We start from the raw sequence: 16,490 nt of genomic DNA, 5'->3' as shown, positions 1-16,490 counted from the left end.
GAAAAATCATCATTAAGAGTGTGTATGCTAATAGGCGAATGCGAATGAGTGAAGAATTAGGAGATTGGATGGTACTACGGCAACCCTAAATCTTTGTACCTGAACATAAAATTAACCAACAACATTATCCTCCTGCAGTAGCAAACCGGCCGAGAAAGTCATAAAATACATTAGCCAACGCCAAACATCACGGCCGGATCAGCAATACCCGAAGCCAAGGAGTTGAACCCCTTCCAAAGCTCATCAGACACTTTGAGAACGCGATAATTACTAAGGTGCAATGTCACAGTTAGGCCATCCAGGCTGAAATCCAAAACAGTGCTCTCTTGCCAGATATTTCCTGGCAAGTCTGAACGCTTGTAGAACACCGGTCGTTGAAGTAGAAGTGATGCACGACTTATGCGATCTCGATGAGTATATAACAGATGTGTTGACAGCAGCCCTCTCAATCGTGTGGAGAGGAAGAGGATGGTATCATTCAATCTGTTCATCAACAATTGCTGCCCTGCGTGTTGTCGGAGAGTCTTTACCAGACAGAGCGCGTATGGTAATGCCAGAGGTCCATCAACTCTAAGCTCGGAGAATGTGCGAAAAACACTGCGTTGCTTGTGCAGCTCTGAAGTATGAGCCTTCAGATACTCCAGCCGCTCTTGAAGTACAGGCTCTGAGATGAAAACAATGAAAGCCAAGGGTACATTTTCATCGCCGCGACATATCTATTTAGAATTAGCATTGGCGAAGTCAATTCCATTTGTATTCCATACATCACCACGGATATCAGAATAGTCTGAGTAGCAATTAGCTTCATCAATCGAGTACGGGTTATAGCTGGATGAATGGGACTGGAGATCGCGAGCCTCATCATTGGGAGTAGATTGAAACGGGGGCTTGCCGTCACCAGTGGTGGGGTTGTCCTTGCCTACGTTAGCTGCGCTCTCCTTAAGTAGGTGAAGAATAGCAGACTCACCATGGCAAGAGATTCCGTGGAAGCGTGGGTCCCACTTTGTAAATCCACGGAACGTAGACAGGGGGAAGTTGGGTCCTTATATGGCAATGGGTGTGAGCTGGAGACACCGTGGTTTTTGGCCGTTTCCCTTCTAAAAGCTTTATGCTGTCTCTTTACAAAACCGGACGACGCCTGGCTGGGGTCGAAGAATTTGAAGAGTATTTCATTCTGGGCGCCATCGCAGTGCAAACCCCTTTTTATGCAGTTGCGACAGGCAGGTGCTGCTTCATCACATTTGACATGCCTTGCCTTGCAGGTCAAACAACCAGTGAAATTTCTATCGCGATATCTTCGCTGGTGGGTTGAACATGTGGTTGACTGTCTCGCGCCGAGGGAATTGGGCTCCTGAAATTTCTTAGTATAGAGAGAATGGATAGGTGGTGTGGAACTCACCATCTCCACAAGACAAAATCTGCCGGGTTGGCTTGTGGGAAATATTTTAAGGGGATGTCAATGGAGGCAAGAACCGCTTCTTATCACCTTTGGAATGTTAAGAGCAGATACACCTCGCCCAACCGGAGCCGATATTTGCATGGCCCCTCGATTATCTCTCGGTGAACGAGACACACAAAGGGTAGCCATAATTAGTTGTGATGTCACCTAACCTATTGCAATATACATTCTACATCTTGAAATATTGTAACTGGCCTGAAAGCTGATAGGGTCAAAATCTAGAGAAGCTTTTTTATGAAGGCATTCTGCGTGCTTAAGCTGTCGGAAAAATTGTTGACCTGAAAGTCTGTGAAAATGTAACCAGCAAGATTCTATTTTTGGGTAACCAATCATTTTCCTTGCAACTAGTCAACAGAATAATGAAAGCATATTCCGCAATACTCATGCTCACATGCGCATTTGTTGACCGCCGAGCCAGTTACTTCGCAGTTGCAGCACTTGATGGCTCGATTAACCCAGGTCTGCCGTTTTTGTTGTTACTCTCTCCACTTCTGCTTCAGTTTAGAATAAGGCAACATCTCGAGCACAGAGTCTGTTTCTGTTTCCGGGTCTTCATCGATCTCGATAGCTTGGCTAAGCGTCGCCGGGACTGCGCGCGTTTGGTTGTTTGTCTGAGCATCATGACATCTATTCGCTTGGTTCGGTTTGTGTGATCGATCAACAGATCTTTCCCTACGCAGTCTCCTTTCGTGCAAGCACTCCGGACACGATGTATGGCCACATAGTTGACATTCCCCCCCGCTGCTAACATCCTCCCTACATACACAGCAGTAGAGCCTCAGACGTTGGCGAACTTCGGTTCGCCTTTTCCTCCCTATTTCGGTCTGTGGAACATGGGCCGTGGTTTGGCCGTCATCTCGATCTTGAGATCTGTCGGTTTTTTTGTTGGGTTCTGCATTTTCTCGCATCGCTAGGGTGCTTGTTCTCTTCCGCCTATCTGAGGTGTTAGCCACACAATGAAAAGAACATTCTAAGAAAACCATATACCTCTCAAAACCAGAATCACTTTGCTTGCTGCCGTGCCTAAAGTAACTGCGTACTCAACTGTACCTTCGCCAGACCATGCAAGCGAAGAATATCGTGTTAGCTCTGGAGAAATTGTGCTTGAGTCTTTACCTTTAATATCCTTCTGGGGTGATAAGCCCGTCAAACAGGATACTTATGGGTTCGCCTATTTTGTGAAGTAGAAGCATCCAGCCGCACGACAAGCTTCCCAGCAAGGACAAAGACAAGGAGGGAGCAGAAATGAAACCTGCAAGTTAGGTCAATTAATATTGTTATGGTATTAAATGGAAATAGCTAAAACTATTCAACATTCAAGCAATTAGAAGCAAGTAAATTTAGAAGAGCATGGGCCCTTGCTACACCAACTAGTATCCACAGGCAGCCACATTCCAATGCAATCAGAAACAGGAAATGGTGTCATTGCTGAAATTCGCTAACGGCACTGCGTTTCCCGGTTCAATAGACTGAGCGGAGATATTTCGAGCCATATAGGCACCAAGAGTGATAATCAACATCACCTAAGAGCCATGTCAGCACATATTGGAGCGAGAGCTGTGGTTTCACTGAACTTACTTCGATCCAGAAGGGCCATTCGTGGACGAGTCCACCTGCGGCAAACCCTGCTGTTACGAGAACAAGAAGTGCATGGATTGTGACTTCACGGATTACAGGCCCCTGAGATGGTATACCGCGAATTCCGCGCCAAAAAAGCAGACCAGCAATCGCGAGTACCGTGTAGTCGATAGACACGACCACAGCTGTACCTTTCACCGACGCCTCGTAGACGACCGAGCTAACTAAATGAGCACAAGGCCTATCAAGATCGGGGAGAAGAGCACACACACCATAAGATCAACCCGAGCTTTACCGCCGGGGACAGAAAACCATATCCTAGAAATAATCGATGCAGCAGGGCGTTCGTAAGAGGTCCAGCCTGGATTTTGGTCTGCCGAATCATCTAGACGTCGCGATTAGCGAGGACCAAAACAGGGGACTGGGAATAACATACCTCAAGGGCTAGCGGAAATGCTGTACATATTCCCAAGGGATAGTAGAATGCTGGCGTATCTGAAACAAGCTTTTAGCATTTATCCATCACCATCTCAGTAGAAGGGGCTTCTCACCCCCGCATCTTAAGCCTGATAGACCAATGCCAATGACCACAGCATTGACGCAGATAAAGAGAACGAAGATTGATATCTCAGGCAAACGGTGAGGCTGGGGGCGGTGAGCGGTAAGCAGGATGAGATGCACCATACTTAGCACGATGAGCGCCGCCGACAGAAGCGCATACGAGATGTTAGGATACATTTTGCAAGAAAAGGCAGCCAAGGTGGTCCATTTTGAAATGATCCGTCGGGGAGTGATGTCTTGTGGTTTATAACTATCGGGCGGCCACTCTCTGTGTGCCTCGAATGGGGCTTTTTCGATACAAGGGGATATGCCATCCTCACTCCAGCAAATTTTGGACGGAGTTGTCCAGGGTCTGTACAAATATGTTGTGATCCCTTTGCATGAGGATAGCACGCTCAAGCTGGCCATGTATATCGCACTCGCCTTCGTGCTCTCGACAGAGTCTGGCACCCCTGGCAGCCTTGCATACTCCTGGTCATTGGTCTTTACTGTGGCAGCCGCCATCCCGCATGTACTGCAATAGCCTGCGTGATGAGCTCGACAGCAGCGTGGACCAGGCTATGATACCCAATGCTGTCCGCATTGGAAGAGTAGCTGTCGTCGACGTATCAACTAGGAGGACCTTCCAATCCTGGCAAAGAGGAGGCATAGCAAAGCAGTGGAAGTTTGTCCAGAAGGGAAGCGATCTTGGCGCTATTGTCGTTTCTCTCAATTCGAATCGAGACATCATCGGAAAGGCACCATAGGCGCAGCAGAGCAGTAATCTCCGTGGGAAGCTAGAGGCAGGTACTCCTGGTTGGGGTCGTTGATCAAAGAGAGCTAGCGAGGGAACAGTAGTGCCTTTTCATGCACTGCTGAAAGCATCCATGGAGCCTAGCGCATTATTCATCGAAGCTCGGATTTTCGCTGTGGCCTTGATTGGCAGCCTAGACCATCGGAATGTGTTTTGTTGAGCGGGGTGGCAAGGGGACAGTGCACCTATAGTTTTTTCTGCGTAGAGAAAAAGGAGTTATGCTTCCCTGTAAAGCTCCACATCAATTTATTGGTTAATAGTCACATGATAATCCGGTGCAATTGCACCCGATTATCATGTGACTGCTCTGGTAACTTCACAATCTTCGGATCATCTTCTGTTTAATTCTCACATCACTCGTTTTAGCAAAATGAGCTCTTCAGCTGTATTAAAAATATTACCAGAGCTGTCTCCGTTAGCAATCCTTTCTTCAGAGGTATTTTCTTTCCTTTTTTCTTAATTAACCTAATGTCATGTTGATACTGATTGAAAATTTAGGTTTTATTACGTGAATTCCATCAGTTCTTACTTCGAGGGACTCCAGAGCAGTGTTGGAAGCTTATTCCCCCGCAGTATAGAGATCAATCGCAATATCTACAACATGTCTTGCCTACCTCTACCCGTCCTGTATCACTGCATCAATCTTTCCCGCGATTGCCTCCTATCCTCTCCCCTACAGCTTCTCTCAATTCCTCAAACACATCCTATGACCTCGCAGTGCAGAAAGATAATGGACGATTCACACCAATTTGCCCCCGTCCTAGCGTTTCTTCCTCTTCCTCTTCTGCTGCCTCGTCCTTAATTGCTTCCACTCATCATGACGACCCAACGCACAGCGCCCACCATTCCGTCGAGGCCGGACCATCCAAGAAGCGAAAAGAAATCGAAGCAAACATTGACGTGGATCAGCGGAAATCACCAGATGATGCATTGGCCAAATTAAAAAAAGTACAAAATTCATTCCATTGTGCGCCTTTGGCAATAACATCCTGCAGTAAGGTTTGGGAAAAAAGTGGCAGTCTTCTCAATCCATGCCTTCGAACACCAGCGGCTCGCTTATATGAAATTATTCGGGAAACAGCGGCTCGGCAAGATGATTACACTTATACAGAGCGTATTTCTCTAGTCTACGCAGTTCACGAAGTGGAAATTAAGGCTTCATTAGTCCCCAGTAATGGACGCAAATTCCTCTCTAGGGCATATTCTCTACTTGCACAGGAATGGGGTTGCACGGACGCGGAAGTAAAGCAAATTGCTAAACAGGGCAGACGCTACCTTGGATTGATGGAAAAGTGTGGCCCAGCTATTATATTTCAGTTAGATAAGTCAGCTTCTTCTCAGTGAGTTGATCTCTTCTCTTACTCACCCCAGTTAACTTCAACCTATTGATAATATGTAGTTGCTCTAATCATATGACGGACGAACAGCAAGAACTGTTCGCTAAGTGGGTTCAAAAGCAACAGCCTGAGGAGAAGGCAACCGAAAATTGCAATTTGGCAGCAGCGATAATGCTCGATGGATTAACATGCTATGGAAAGCGTGAATATACCTATGGCCTTCTCAGAGATGCGCAAAGCTCTGTGTTAAACATAGTGAGAAAATATTTGAGTTGGGACGACGATGGTACTCTTTTCATAAATGACAGCCGGTCCTCTCCCTCAATAAGTCATACAACCACCTGCGCCATTAGCTCTGACGCTTCGAACCCAACAAACAATGCTGGCGCTGAGAACGCAACCAACTACACAAATACCATGGCATCGAACTGTGTTAACAAGGCTTTAGACCCTACGACAAATATGAATGCTGACTTTGCAAACGCGGATATATCATTTAACAATACTGAGACTTTGGACCGAACTAGCGAAACAGATGCTACTCTAATCCCACAACCAACAACCAACATAGATGTTGACTTCACGAATGCGGGGCTTTCAAACTGGAACGGGCCAACAACCAACATAGATGTCGACTTCACGAATGCGGGGCTTTCAAACTGGAACGGGCCAACAACCAACATAGATGTCGACTTTTCAAATGCCGGGTATTCGATGTTGGACTTTGCCATTATACCGAACCTTGCGGCTCATATCAGCGAACCTGTACCCAGTAATTAATGCAGATTGCTTATCCTTTTACCTTCAACTCAAACCAGGTTCGTCTATTGTTGTTCTCGCTCAAAAAATCCAACCCGAGCTGCAAGTCTGCCATTCCCCGACTCAATAATGACGTTTATATCAGACTCCCCCATTATAAGGATTGAATGTGAACCGTCCCATGACAGTCTTTCAGGCTGCTCCCTTTTGTTTTCGCTTTTGTTTTCGCTTTTGTTTTCGCTTTTGTTTTCGCTTTTGTTTTCGCTTTTGTTTTCGCTTTTGATTTCGCTTTTGTTTTCGCTTTTTGATATAGATATGCTCGCCTCGCCAGTCGTAGCTATAGGGACAATCAACGCGGAATATATTGTGCCGAGTGTTGTACTGCCTTGAGTGAAAATAAGATCCATGTAGTGATGCGCAGCTCTTGAACAACCCGTGATCTGCTAAGTATATTAGATATGAACACACCTTTTAATATAATAAGAAACTAACTCTTTGATATTCTTGCGCGATTTCTGTTTTTAATGTGCTTTTTGAACAGGGTGCAGAGATGGCAGCTTTATTACTCGGCAGTTGAGCAGAAATGAAATAATTATAAATCTCATCTCGTGCTTTCCTTCTTTCTTCTTCATAGAGCTCGGGAAATGGCTCCAACTTCCAGATAATTCGGTCGTCCGACATATCTGAATGACTATAGCTTTAAATCTGGGGGAAATCGGTGGCACGTCTTTGCCTTTGTGCAGAGGATTAAAGGGGAAAAAAAGAAATGTCTTGAAATTGGCGGGGATTTGTTGCTGACTCTTCTTCAATAGGGCGGGGCATCGCCGCGGTGCCAAGTTTTTCCGACCGACCGTTGGCGACCAGCTGCGCAAAATCAATTCATCATGCGTCTGATCTGAAAACTGGCATGGTTTATTAAAGTGACTTTTATATCTTATGTTTTCTCATCTCCAGCTTGTTAGATATGTGAGAAAATACATCAGTTGGGAAGATAATGGTACATTCCACCCATCCAATCTTTCTAAAGGTAAGATTTCAACCCCGATCTCTGTGAGGACACATGTTTTAGGTCACATTTCGACCAATGATTTTGCAGAGCAAACATCCGTCAATCACCCGAAAACACAGAACCAAAAAGAAAACACACACAGCACATCCCAAACAAGCTCAATATCTGAATCCACTAACTTTTCGCCATATTCCAGCGGTCCTGCTACTGGGTGCCACAATGATGATTCTTCGAAGCAAGTGTGTAATGGTTGGCAGTTAAGTCCCATCGACTGCGCCGAATGATATTAGCATTTTTCAATAGAGGCGTAGTCAAATGGTGATGCACACGACACAAATTCAACCCTGTAAAAGGCCCCTCATGGTATTCAAATTCATACACAAAAATTCCAATTTTCTGTGGTTTCTTCGGCAGACGGGGTCTTTAGCAGGTAGAAAAGCTCTGAGAGAGAAATATGGCATGATATAGAACTCACTGTTAATCATAAGAAGAAAAGAGGGAAGGACTGCACCAACAGCATAGAACCTATCGTCAAGAACACAATATCTTCCATCAACAACGCGTCGACGCGCCGAAATCCCACCCTCCGAACCTCAAGAAACACCAAACATACAGCCCCAGTACAGAAAGGCATTTGTGGCCCCTTTCAACGTACGCCCCTTGCATGGAAAGTGGACTTGGTCCCTCCACTTTCTTGCCCGACAACAGTTTACGGAATCGGAGAGTCGGATCTACGCGACAGACACGGATTAGAAGGAACAGATACGACCAAAACAGCAATAGAATAGAATCTATCTTCAAGAACACAATACACCCTGCCAACAACTTGCCAATGCGCCGAAAACAACTCCCAAGCCTCACGAAACACCAAACATACAGCCCCATGAAGGGAGCGTCGGCCCTTTCACGTACGCCCTACGATGGAAAACGAACCCGGGGGTTTCATTTTCCTGCCCGACAATGGTTTACGGCAATGGAGATTGACAATCACGCGGTAGAAAGCAGAATAGAAGGGATGGATATCGTCAACAACAAAACATCCAACAACTTCGAACATACCTTCAAGAACAGGTCACATTGAACGACATTGTCAGCTTGTGCGCTAGTATGTATATATTGGAGCCCCAAGGAGACGCGGCCGGATTCACAACAACAAGCATGTCACATGCATACATGTATATAGAAGTCAAGGAAGGTCAGGAAAGGCCCGACAAGTGCATAGATGCAGAACTGATAGAAAGATTATTGGTAGAGGGGTATCTGAGCTTGAGCAGAAGGGAAGCAATTCGGACCACGAATAGCTTGGTCTCGGAAGCAAGAGCGGGAACACCCATGAATAAATCAATCAATCAATCAATCAAGCGTAGGTCATGACGGGCGTAATGGTCGACAGGATGACGGGTGTGTGGATGAGGAAGGCATATAGAAATTAGGTTGTTAACAAGATGTACCGCAAGAAAGAAACTATCGTCTATCGAGTTCAAAATACTCCTTGGGTTCTACCTCCTCGTCTGATATAGGAACGCCGGCAAGTAATGTATTCATATGCCTCATATATTCCTTGTCCTGATAAAATCTTGGAACCCTATACAATACTGTTCTGGCATTTCACAGAACTTGCACTGGCAAGGATGTCTCGGATACGGGAGCGAGCCTCCAATGAGTGGCTTCCTGAAGCTGCACAACATGGACGCGGTGCTGAGCTGCAACGTTCTCTTAACGGCCTAGGGATCCCACTCAGGTGGTGCATCTTCAGGGTAGTGGTTCAAGCAGCGAGCTTGGCAGTGAGGGATCCAGTGGTTTTGGAGGTGGCAGTTGCTGCACCAGTGGCCTCGTGGCAGTGGAAACCGCGGTTGCTTCATCGACGAGCTTGAGAGATTCTCTCACTGGTCTCAGAGTGTGCTATTTGCAAGTGGAGTGTAGCCATGCGACAAAAGATGGATTCTAAAAGCTGCCCCACAACTTCCCTTCTTCTAGTGATTACTAATACCAATGCGTTCTTCCCTGGCAGCCAACACGGCTTTAACACATTTCCCATGGCGGGTTGGGTGGGGTTCATTAATCCTAAATTGGAATAGCCGACCTCCTCACAATACAGTTTCAATATTTTGTTCGCGCTTATTACCCTTCCGTCGCGATCAAATAGAATTAATCTTCGCCTGGTTCCCTGCTCGGCGGCTCTATCCGTTCCCACATTCGCGTTGTCCGTCAAAGCCAAGCCGGATCAACCCTTTTGACCATAATCCTCTTTTACATTCCTCGTACCCATTTCGCTTCTTGATATATAACTCTGTATCCCTCGCTAATGGCCGATAACAATTCACCAGACTACGAGGCTCTCTACCGCAGAGCGGAAGCGGAACGAAGGCGGGAAGCAGAGTTGCGAAGACAGGCAGAAGAGCGAGAGGCAGAGGAAAAAGTGCGCAGCCAGCCGACAACACTCGGAGAGCTCATCAAAGGTTGCCATGATTCATTCTCCCGGCCTTTGCAGGTTGGAACGCCAACCCGCTCCACGAAGGGGAGTATTCCACCACCCACTGGGAAATACTGCCCAACGAGCCTTCGCTTTTGGTCAAGTTGTCCGGTTCAACTGCAAGAAATTTATGATTCAGTTTCCACTTACCTCCAACCAGCTGGAAAAGACGCACCTCGGCTATTCACATCTCTTCTTGTGCTAAATGAACTTGGTCGGCGGCATTCTAGCCGAAAGCTACGAAGTGAAAAGGATCTGGAACACTACGAGCGAACCGCTGTGGAAGATCATGTCCATGATATCATAGCCGAGCTATGCAAAATACCTGATGCCCGAGAGAGATTCCGGCTTGGAGATGGGATCCTGTTTGAAAATCATGAAAATCTCCTACAGACATCAGAAGAGTCAGATGTACAGCTGCTTGATGAATCCGGCACAAAACATCCCAAACCAGATTCATTCTGTATTCATCGAATCAACGATTCCACCAATACTTTGATTACGACAGTCGAGTATAAGCCGCCACACAAGCTCTCGGTTGAAAATCTCCGAGCGGGTCTTCGATCGATGAAGCTCTGGGAAGAGATTGTTCAGTCAGACACAATCCCCAAGAGTGATGAGCTGAACAAGGATGAAAAGCTGAGATATAATGCGGAACAGCTGACTTGCTCAGTTTTGGTTCAGGAGTATCATGTCATGATCCAAGCTGGACTGGAGTACTCCTATATAACTAATGGATTTGCTATCGTTCTTCTTCGTGTTCCATACAACGACCCTAGTACGCTCTATTACTATCTCTGTGAACCAAACATGGATGTGATTTCAGAAAATCCTGGGGTCTTTTATCAGTCAAAGACAGCTATTGCCAGAATATTATGTCTCTGTCTGATGTCCTTTCTCTCGGATATCCGTGACCAGAAGTGGCGGAATGCTGCAAGATCCCAGCTCCATATATGGAAGACAAGTTTTGACTTTACACGGTCGCAAATCCCCGATGACGAGCTGCAACAAACTCCTCCAGGATCGGAATATGCAAGCTCGGAATATATGCCCTCTGAACATCTGCCATCGTCTCCATTACAGCCCGGCCATCGAGTTTCTACCCGATCTCAAACCACCTGTGCACCAATGGATACCTCGCCTTTGAGTGATCATATGGATTCTTCCGACTCCGACTCTAACCAAGCAGCGCACGGCCGGAAGCGGGGCTTCAGCCAAGTGATGTCCTCCCCGCCCAGCCAGCGTTCATCGGCGCGCCCAGTAGGTCCTAGGCCATCGAGCGGCCAGAGCCAACACACGGCACGTTACTGTACGCAGCGATGCTTATTGGGTTTGCAACAAGGAGGTGAATTGGACCATCAATGCCCTAATGTTTCTCTCCACCGGCGAGGCCAGAATGATGATCGACATTGTATCGATGCAAGGAAGCTTGTGCAAACACTGAATGAACAGCTCGATCGTGACCTTGATCATAACTGCACACCATTTGGGACTTGTGGATCGTATGGTGCACCCTTCAAGATCACTTGTGCTGCATATGGCTACACTCTTGTTGGAAAGGGGACAACAGCCGGGCTATGGAAAGTTGTCTCACGTGAAGCAGAAATATACCGGGTTCTTCAGAAAGCACAGGGTTCTGCTGTCCCTGTATTTCTGGGGACGATTGATTTGAAATTGTTCCTTTTCCTCCATGGTGCTGGGGACATCCGCCATATGCTTCTCATGGGTTGGGCGGGGGAAAGTATAGAGAACGTCAAAGACAAGGAAGTGCTAAGTCGTGAGATTTCCAGGTCGAAGAAGGAAATCCGCATGCTGGGAGTGGTACATAAAGACCTGCGGTCTGCCAACATGTTATGGAATGACGAGCTGCGCCGGGTCCTGATCATAGACTTTCACCGGTCCGACATAGACAGGCGCCCGATGAAAAAGCGGGTTGGATCCTTGAAAAGGCCACTTCATCAGGTGGGCATGTCGAAACGACCCTGTAATAACAAGGGCTTGACTGGGCGTATCTCAGGGTCCCAGAGTAGCGCCGGAGTGCTAAAACAGTGTTGAGGAGAATTGCAAACGGGCCCTTGAGAAACAGCGCGAAGAAGGTGCTGTTGCCTTCCTTGGTCAAATTGTTCTTCCTTTTGCCTGTGGATTGATATTTCACCAATCAATTTTCCTATCATATTTTTAATTTTCACAACTAAGCTACATAGCAAGCGTGGAAAGACCCGAATGTTTAGGTCTAGAATCCAGTAACAGCAACTCGTACCTGAATTACACATCAACCAGCAATAACAATTGGGTTTCAGAAAAAGTCACTTTGTCTTCCGCGTCTGATTTTTATCTCACGGACAGCCACAGCAGGGAACCAACAATCTCAATAACTCGATGTCCCTTTCCTTCCATTCATTACTCATTTTCGACGTACCTTGCGATCAGCAATAAAGCCTACTGGATAGGTAAATACTGCTTACTGGCACTCAAATGTTACGCGCTGCATCCAGATCTTCTCTCACGGAGGCCCGTAGATCGGCATCATATTGTTCTTTACTCCGTGTTTCTATGTCCGCTTAAATATTTTCATCATCTCAAGCACCTGGCTATGGATCTCCATGATTTCGTCTTGCTGAGACGTATCGCCGCCCTTGACGTCTGAGGAGGTTGACAAAGGTTTTCGCACGCCATGGTCGGCATTCAGCATTGCGGCGAATGCTTTAAAACTTCCGATTGCAAGTGAGAAGAGCGAAAGGGTTTCTGTTGGGACACAAATTTCCAGTCGATTTGCAGAGTAATGATTTATTACGGTTAAAATATATAGAGAGAGAGAGATCCAGAACCGGGGAGGTTTTTATACTTCTCTCCAGAGCTAGACAAATAGCTGAAATTGTTCGAAGAAAAACCTAAGTGAGAGACAAAGAAAAGAGGGGGAAGAGCAAACAAATGAAGACACGAACAAAGGAACACACACAAAGAAAATGCCATACCATGGGCGGGAATGTGATAGGCAATATCAATAGGGCTCCTGGGCCGGAATGAAATATGAGAAGCAAAATAAGATCAAACGAAGGGAACAGAAGCAAACAAGAAAACAATCAAGACAGGCATAGTAAATTGATATGCCCCCTGCGTGATCTCCCATTGACTTGCCCCCTCGCGCGCTGATCCCAGGATCTACTACCTTTTCAACCAGCCACCCCTACTCCCTACTCCATGGAGAGACACTGGCGTGGGACACACCGGAAGTGGCCACTTCATCCCATGGCAGCGTTGTAGCAGCCGTTGGGATATTCTCGCTCAACGGCATCCATGTTTTCTCGGCCTCGACTTCGACTTCGGCTTGCGAGTTGGCGGCGGGGTGCGATGCTTCAGCTTGGTGGAGTACCGCACCTGCAGAGTCGCCTTGGATCTGCCCGGGAAGCGCTTGGTGATCTCATCCCATGGCTCGCCGTCCTCCTTGAGTTCCTTCAGCAGCGCGTCATCCTCTGAGGTAAATGGCGCACGTCTACCGGTCGCGACAGACGGCCGCCCTTCTCGGCCGGGGCTCGACAGATCGTTTGCATTCGCCGACAGGAGCCGGCCGGTCTCCTCGTGACAGAATGTTATAGTGTAGCACACTCTGGGCCCGGCAACGTAGCTTGAAAGGAAGCCGGAGACTGGTATGTCGTCGCCCGAGCGGTTTGTCACTGCATCATCTAGTGAGACAGTGGACACACTGGAAGAATCACTAGCCGGGTTTTCACTGTGCTTCGTCGTCTGATTCCGTTTCCCTGGCTTATCATCTACCACAGCAGCCGGAGAGGTATCTCCCGTGCAAGCAGCAGAAGTGACGACGGACCTGGAGGACCGCCGCGTCCAGAGTTTCCGCCGCTTGCGTGGCCGCCTAGCGACATGGTCATCATCATCACTTTCCCGATACGCCTCATCGTTGTCGCCGCTGCTGCAGTCGCTGGAGTGATTGAAGTCACTGTTGTCGCTGGGGTCGCTCCTGTCGCCTCGGCCCTGTCTCTCCTCGAGAGCGTCTGGCGGAGAAGGAATCTCGACTCGAACATCCGTGCGTCGCACGCGTCCCCGCCCCATCAGCCTGCACTCTTTCCCAGCGCGCTTTCCATGGCTGACGGGAGTTCCAGGCTCCGATTTGGCTCCCGTGCTGGAAGGTGTACTCACAATCTCTCCGCCCGTGGCACCGGCGCGCACATCGAGACCAATAGTCCTCCTGGATTCATCATCGTTCGGAGGATTTTCTCCATCACTCTCCAAGTCCACGAGGATCGGTTGTTCTGCCGAAGGCGGTGTCAGAAGGCAGAGCACCTCAGACAAATCAAAAGAAAGATGTGGGAGCTGACTTACCCTTGCAGCCTACTGATCTCGGTAGCGTCGCTAAACTGTACGGGTGTTGGTCAGAGAAACCTACCAGGCCAGGCGGAGGACATGAGGCTTTCGGTTCACACTCGTCGAGCGCCGGATCGTGACCGCGATCGGAGAGAGGAGGGGTGATTTTCTGAGGTGATGATCGATCAGCCTTCCGTGAGGGTCTATCGCTTGAGGCTTCCCGGCGGGGCCTGGCGTCCGGCGCGGTTGAACCTGGAGAAAACATTTTGCACCTTCGATCAGCAGATCTCCCAGCAGATCTTCACTCGAATGAAGGGCGCTTACCTTGGATCACGCCGGCGACACGGGCCCTGGACGGCTCAACATCATCCCGGTCGGTGGAACTGCGACTGCTCATGTCAACCACCTCCACGACGTCCAGACGTTCCAGCGCAGTATCGAACTCGTTCAACGGAGCGTTCGATGCTCGAACGCCGATCTGGCTGTCCGGACCACCTAGGTTATCTCTACGGAAGCGAAGAGGGGGCCAGGGAGGTGAATGGGTGTTTAACAGTGGTTCAGGGATGATGAATTGTGCTGGGGTCATAGGAGTGGGCTGGAGAAGATGGTGTTCACGAATAGAGGGCTTGGTGGGGAGAGGCTGGAGAGGCTTGGGAGGCTTGGGGGGAAGTGGGCAGTACGGGATGATGAAGTCCATATCCACGGCCATGGTTATTAGGGAAGGGAAATCGTAACTGGCGAGGGTTAAACTTCACAGTGCATATTATTTGTTCTCTCACGTCCAAACAGACCGGGAAAGCAGGCCCCTTATATAGACTCTATGTACATTCTCCGCATCAGCGAAAGGGCGAAGAATTCAGTTCCAGTGATCCCGGCTACAAGCACAGCAAGGATGAATCGGCGACACCGAAACCAAGTAGTAGCTCCTCCATTCACACCCTGGGAGAAAAAAGCAAAGATAGAAAGTAAAGGAGCTCGCTGAATTGCGATTTTGCGCTATACGTATTCTCCATCAAAGCCACGTCAGCTGGGCAGTGGTGCGTCGCCACGGATCGAGGTAACCCTCCCGATACAGCTATCGGCCCCACGGCAAGGCAGACTTTGGAGTGCGTATGGAAGGTACGAGACGGCCGATTCGCGTGCAGAGAAAATTCGAATCTGCCTCCGGAGAAACCGCCAGGAGGGAGCGCGGCCCCCACAAGACCCGATCTTCATCCCTGCATTTTTGATCATTTTTTTGGTTTCCCCCTCCCGTGCGCCAACCGTCGTTGCATTGGAGCGGCTGAGTCGCGCAGGGATTTGGAAATTCGACTATCGGATAGGAAGCCACTGTTGCAGAAATTACCCCTCTCTTGTGGATTCGCCAGGTTTCTCCGGAAGAGCCGGAGATGCGAACCATCGCAGGATCCCCCTGGTCCGGGGCAAACGAGCGTCACAATCGTCGCCGGGGTCGGAGCAATCTAAACGGGAAGCAGGAGGCGCAGCTCCATGTCGCCGCGGAGATAGCTGCGATCGAGGCGACCTCCCTTACGCTGCAAACGCCCCCCAATTCGCCGAGTTGATGGGTTGGTGGTGGGATGGTGGGATCCAGAACAGACGAGGCTACCACATGCAGGAAAACCGGCCGACGTGCATACGCACTGGGTGCCACGTAAGACAGGCCTGGTGCTCACTGCCTGCGTCCGTTGGGGTGAGGGATTTTCGCCATTGGCCGCCGGCCCAAGCGAGGGGAATGAAACGCATGTCGATCCTTCGCAAACCGAGTATGGAGGTGGAGCGAGTATCCAAGGCGTTTTTTCCATCACGAGCTGCAGTTCGAGCACAGGGAAAGAAACACGTCACAGAAGTGGGGATGGGGGGACGTTGTTCTCGGACAGGTAATTTCCGGTACGGAGGCGCAGCTCGTCTGGATCATCCCGGGTCGACAGATGGAATCAGAAACCACGCAGCACGCATGGCTGTCGGAGGAGACAGGTGTCTCAAGGGACCTCTTCCCGGTGATTTTCACAGGAACGGACAAGAGGCGAAACGGAGGGTAAACGGGCTCGCGGCGCAGGTGCTTGCCTGTCGGCCTGCTCGGCCTGCTCGGCCATCAGCCAGAAAGAATCAACACAGCACAGCACAGCAGATCCCTCCATGCAGGTCCCGGCCACAGGCGCTGGAGCGGAGCGAAGCGATGCGACGGCAGCACCAGCATCATC

The 16,490-nt window shown here is 48.8% G+C and overlaps 3 protein-coding genes across 3 annotated transcripts; 1 reads left to right on the top strand and 2 right to left on the bottom strand.

Annotated features, from left to right (window-relative positions):
- Positions 1-170: 170 nt before the first annotated feature.
- On the bottom strand, positions 171-4,102 carry HCAG_03137 (predicted protein; the record flags this gene model as incomplete). The annotated part of the gene is made up of 12 exons (XM_001540990.1): positions 171-716; positions 765-914; positions 968-1,351; positions 1,400-1,418; positions 1,841-1,920; positions 2,224-2,369; positions 2,447-2,503; positions 2,961-2,982; positions 3,038-3,261; positions 3,308-3,422; positions 3,474-3,532; positions 3,589-4,102. 12 exons carry the CDS (start codon positions 4,100-4,102, stop codon positions 171-173), a joined length of 2,316 nt encoding a protein of 771 aa, XP_001541040.1.
- A 5,699-nt stretch (positions 4,103-9,801) lies between these two features.
- Positions 9,802-12,024, top strand: HCAG_03136 (conserved hypothetical protein; the record flags this gene model as incomplete). Its single annotated transcript, XM_001540989.1, has 2 exons — positions 9,802-11,229; positions 11,422-12,024. The coding sequence occupies 2 exons, from the start codon at positions 9,802-9,804 to the stop codon at positions 12,022-12,024; spliced, it is 2,031 nt and encodes a 676-aa protein (XP_001541039.1).
- Positions 12,025-13,254: 1,230 nt separating this feature from the next.
- Positions 13,255-14,998, bottom strand: HCAG_03135 (predicted protein; the record flags this gene model as incomplete). Its single annotated transcript, XM_001540988.1, has 4 exons — positions 13,255-14,237; positions 14,321-14,342; positions 14,372-14,541; positions 14,614-14,998. 4 exons carry the CDS (start codon positions 14,996-14,998, stop codon positions 13,255-13,257), a joined length of 1,560 nt encoding a protein of 519 aa, XP_001541038.1.
- Between the last annotated feature and the right edge of the window lie 1,492 nt (positions 14,999-16,490).

This window comes from Histoplasma capsulatum, genomic scaffold, assembly GCF_000149585.1.
Source record: "Histoplasma capsulatum NAm1 scaffold_3 genomic scaffold, whole genome shotgun sequence".
In the NCBI taxonomy this organism is placed as follows: domain Eukaryota; kingdom Fungi; phylum Ascomycota; class Eurotiomycetes; order Onygenales; family Ajellomycetaceae; genus Histoplasma; species Histoplasma mississippiense.
This window is presented reverse-complemented; position numbering and strand designations above follow the sequence as displayed.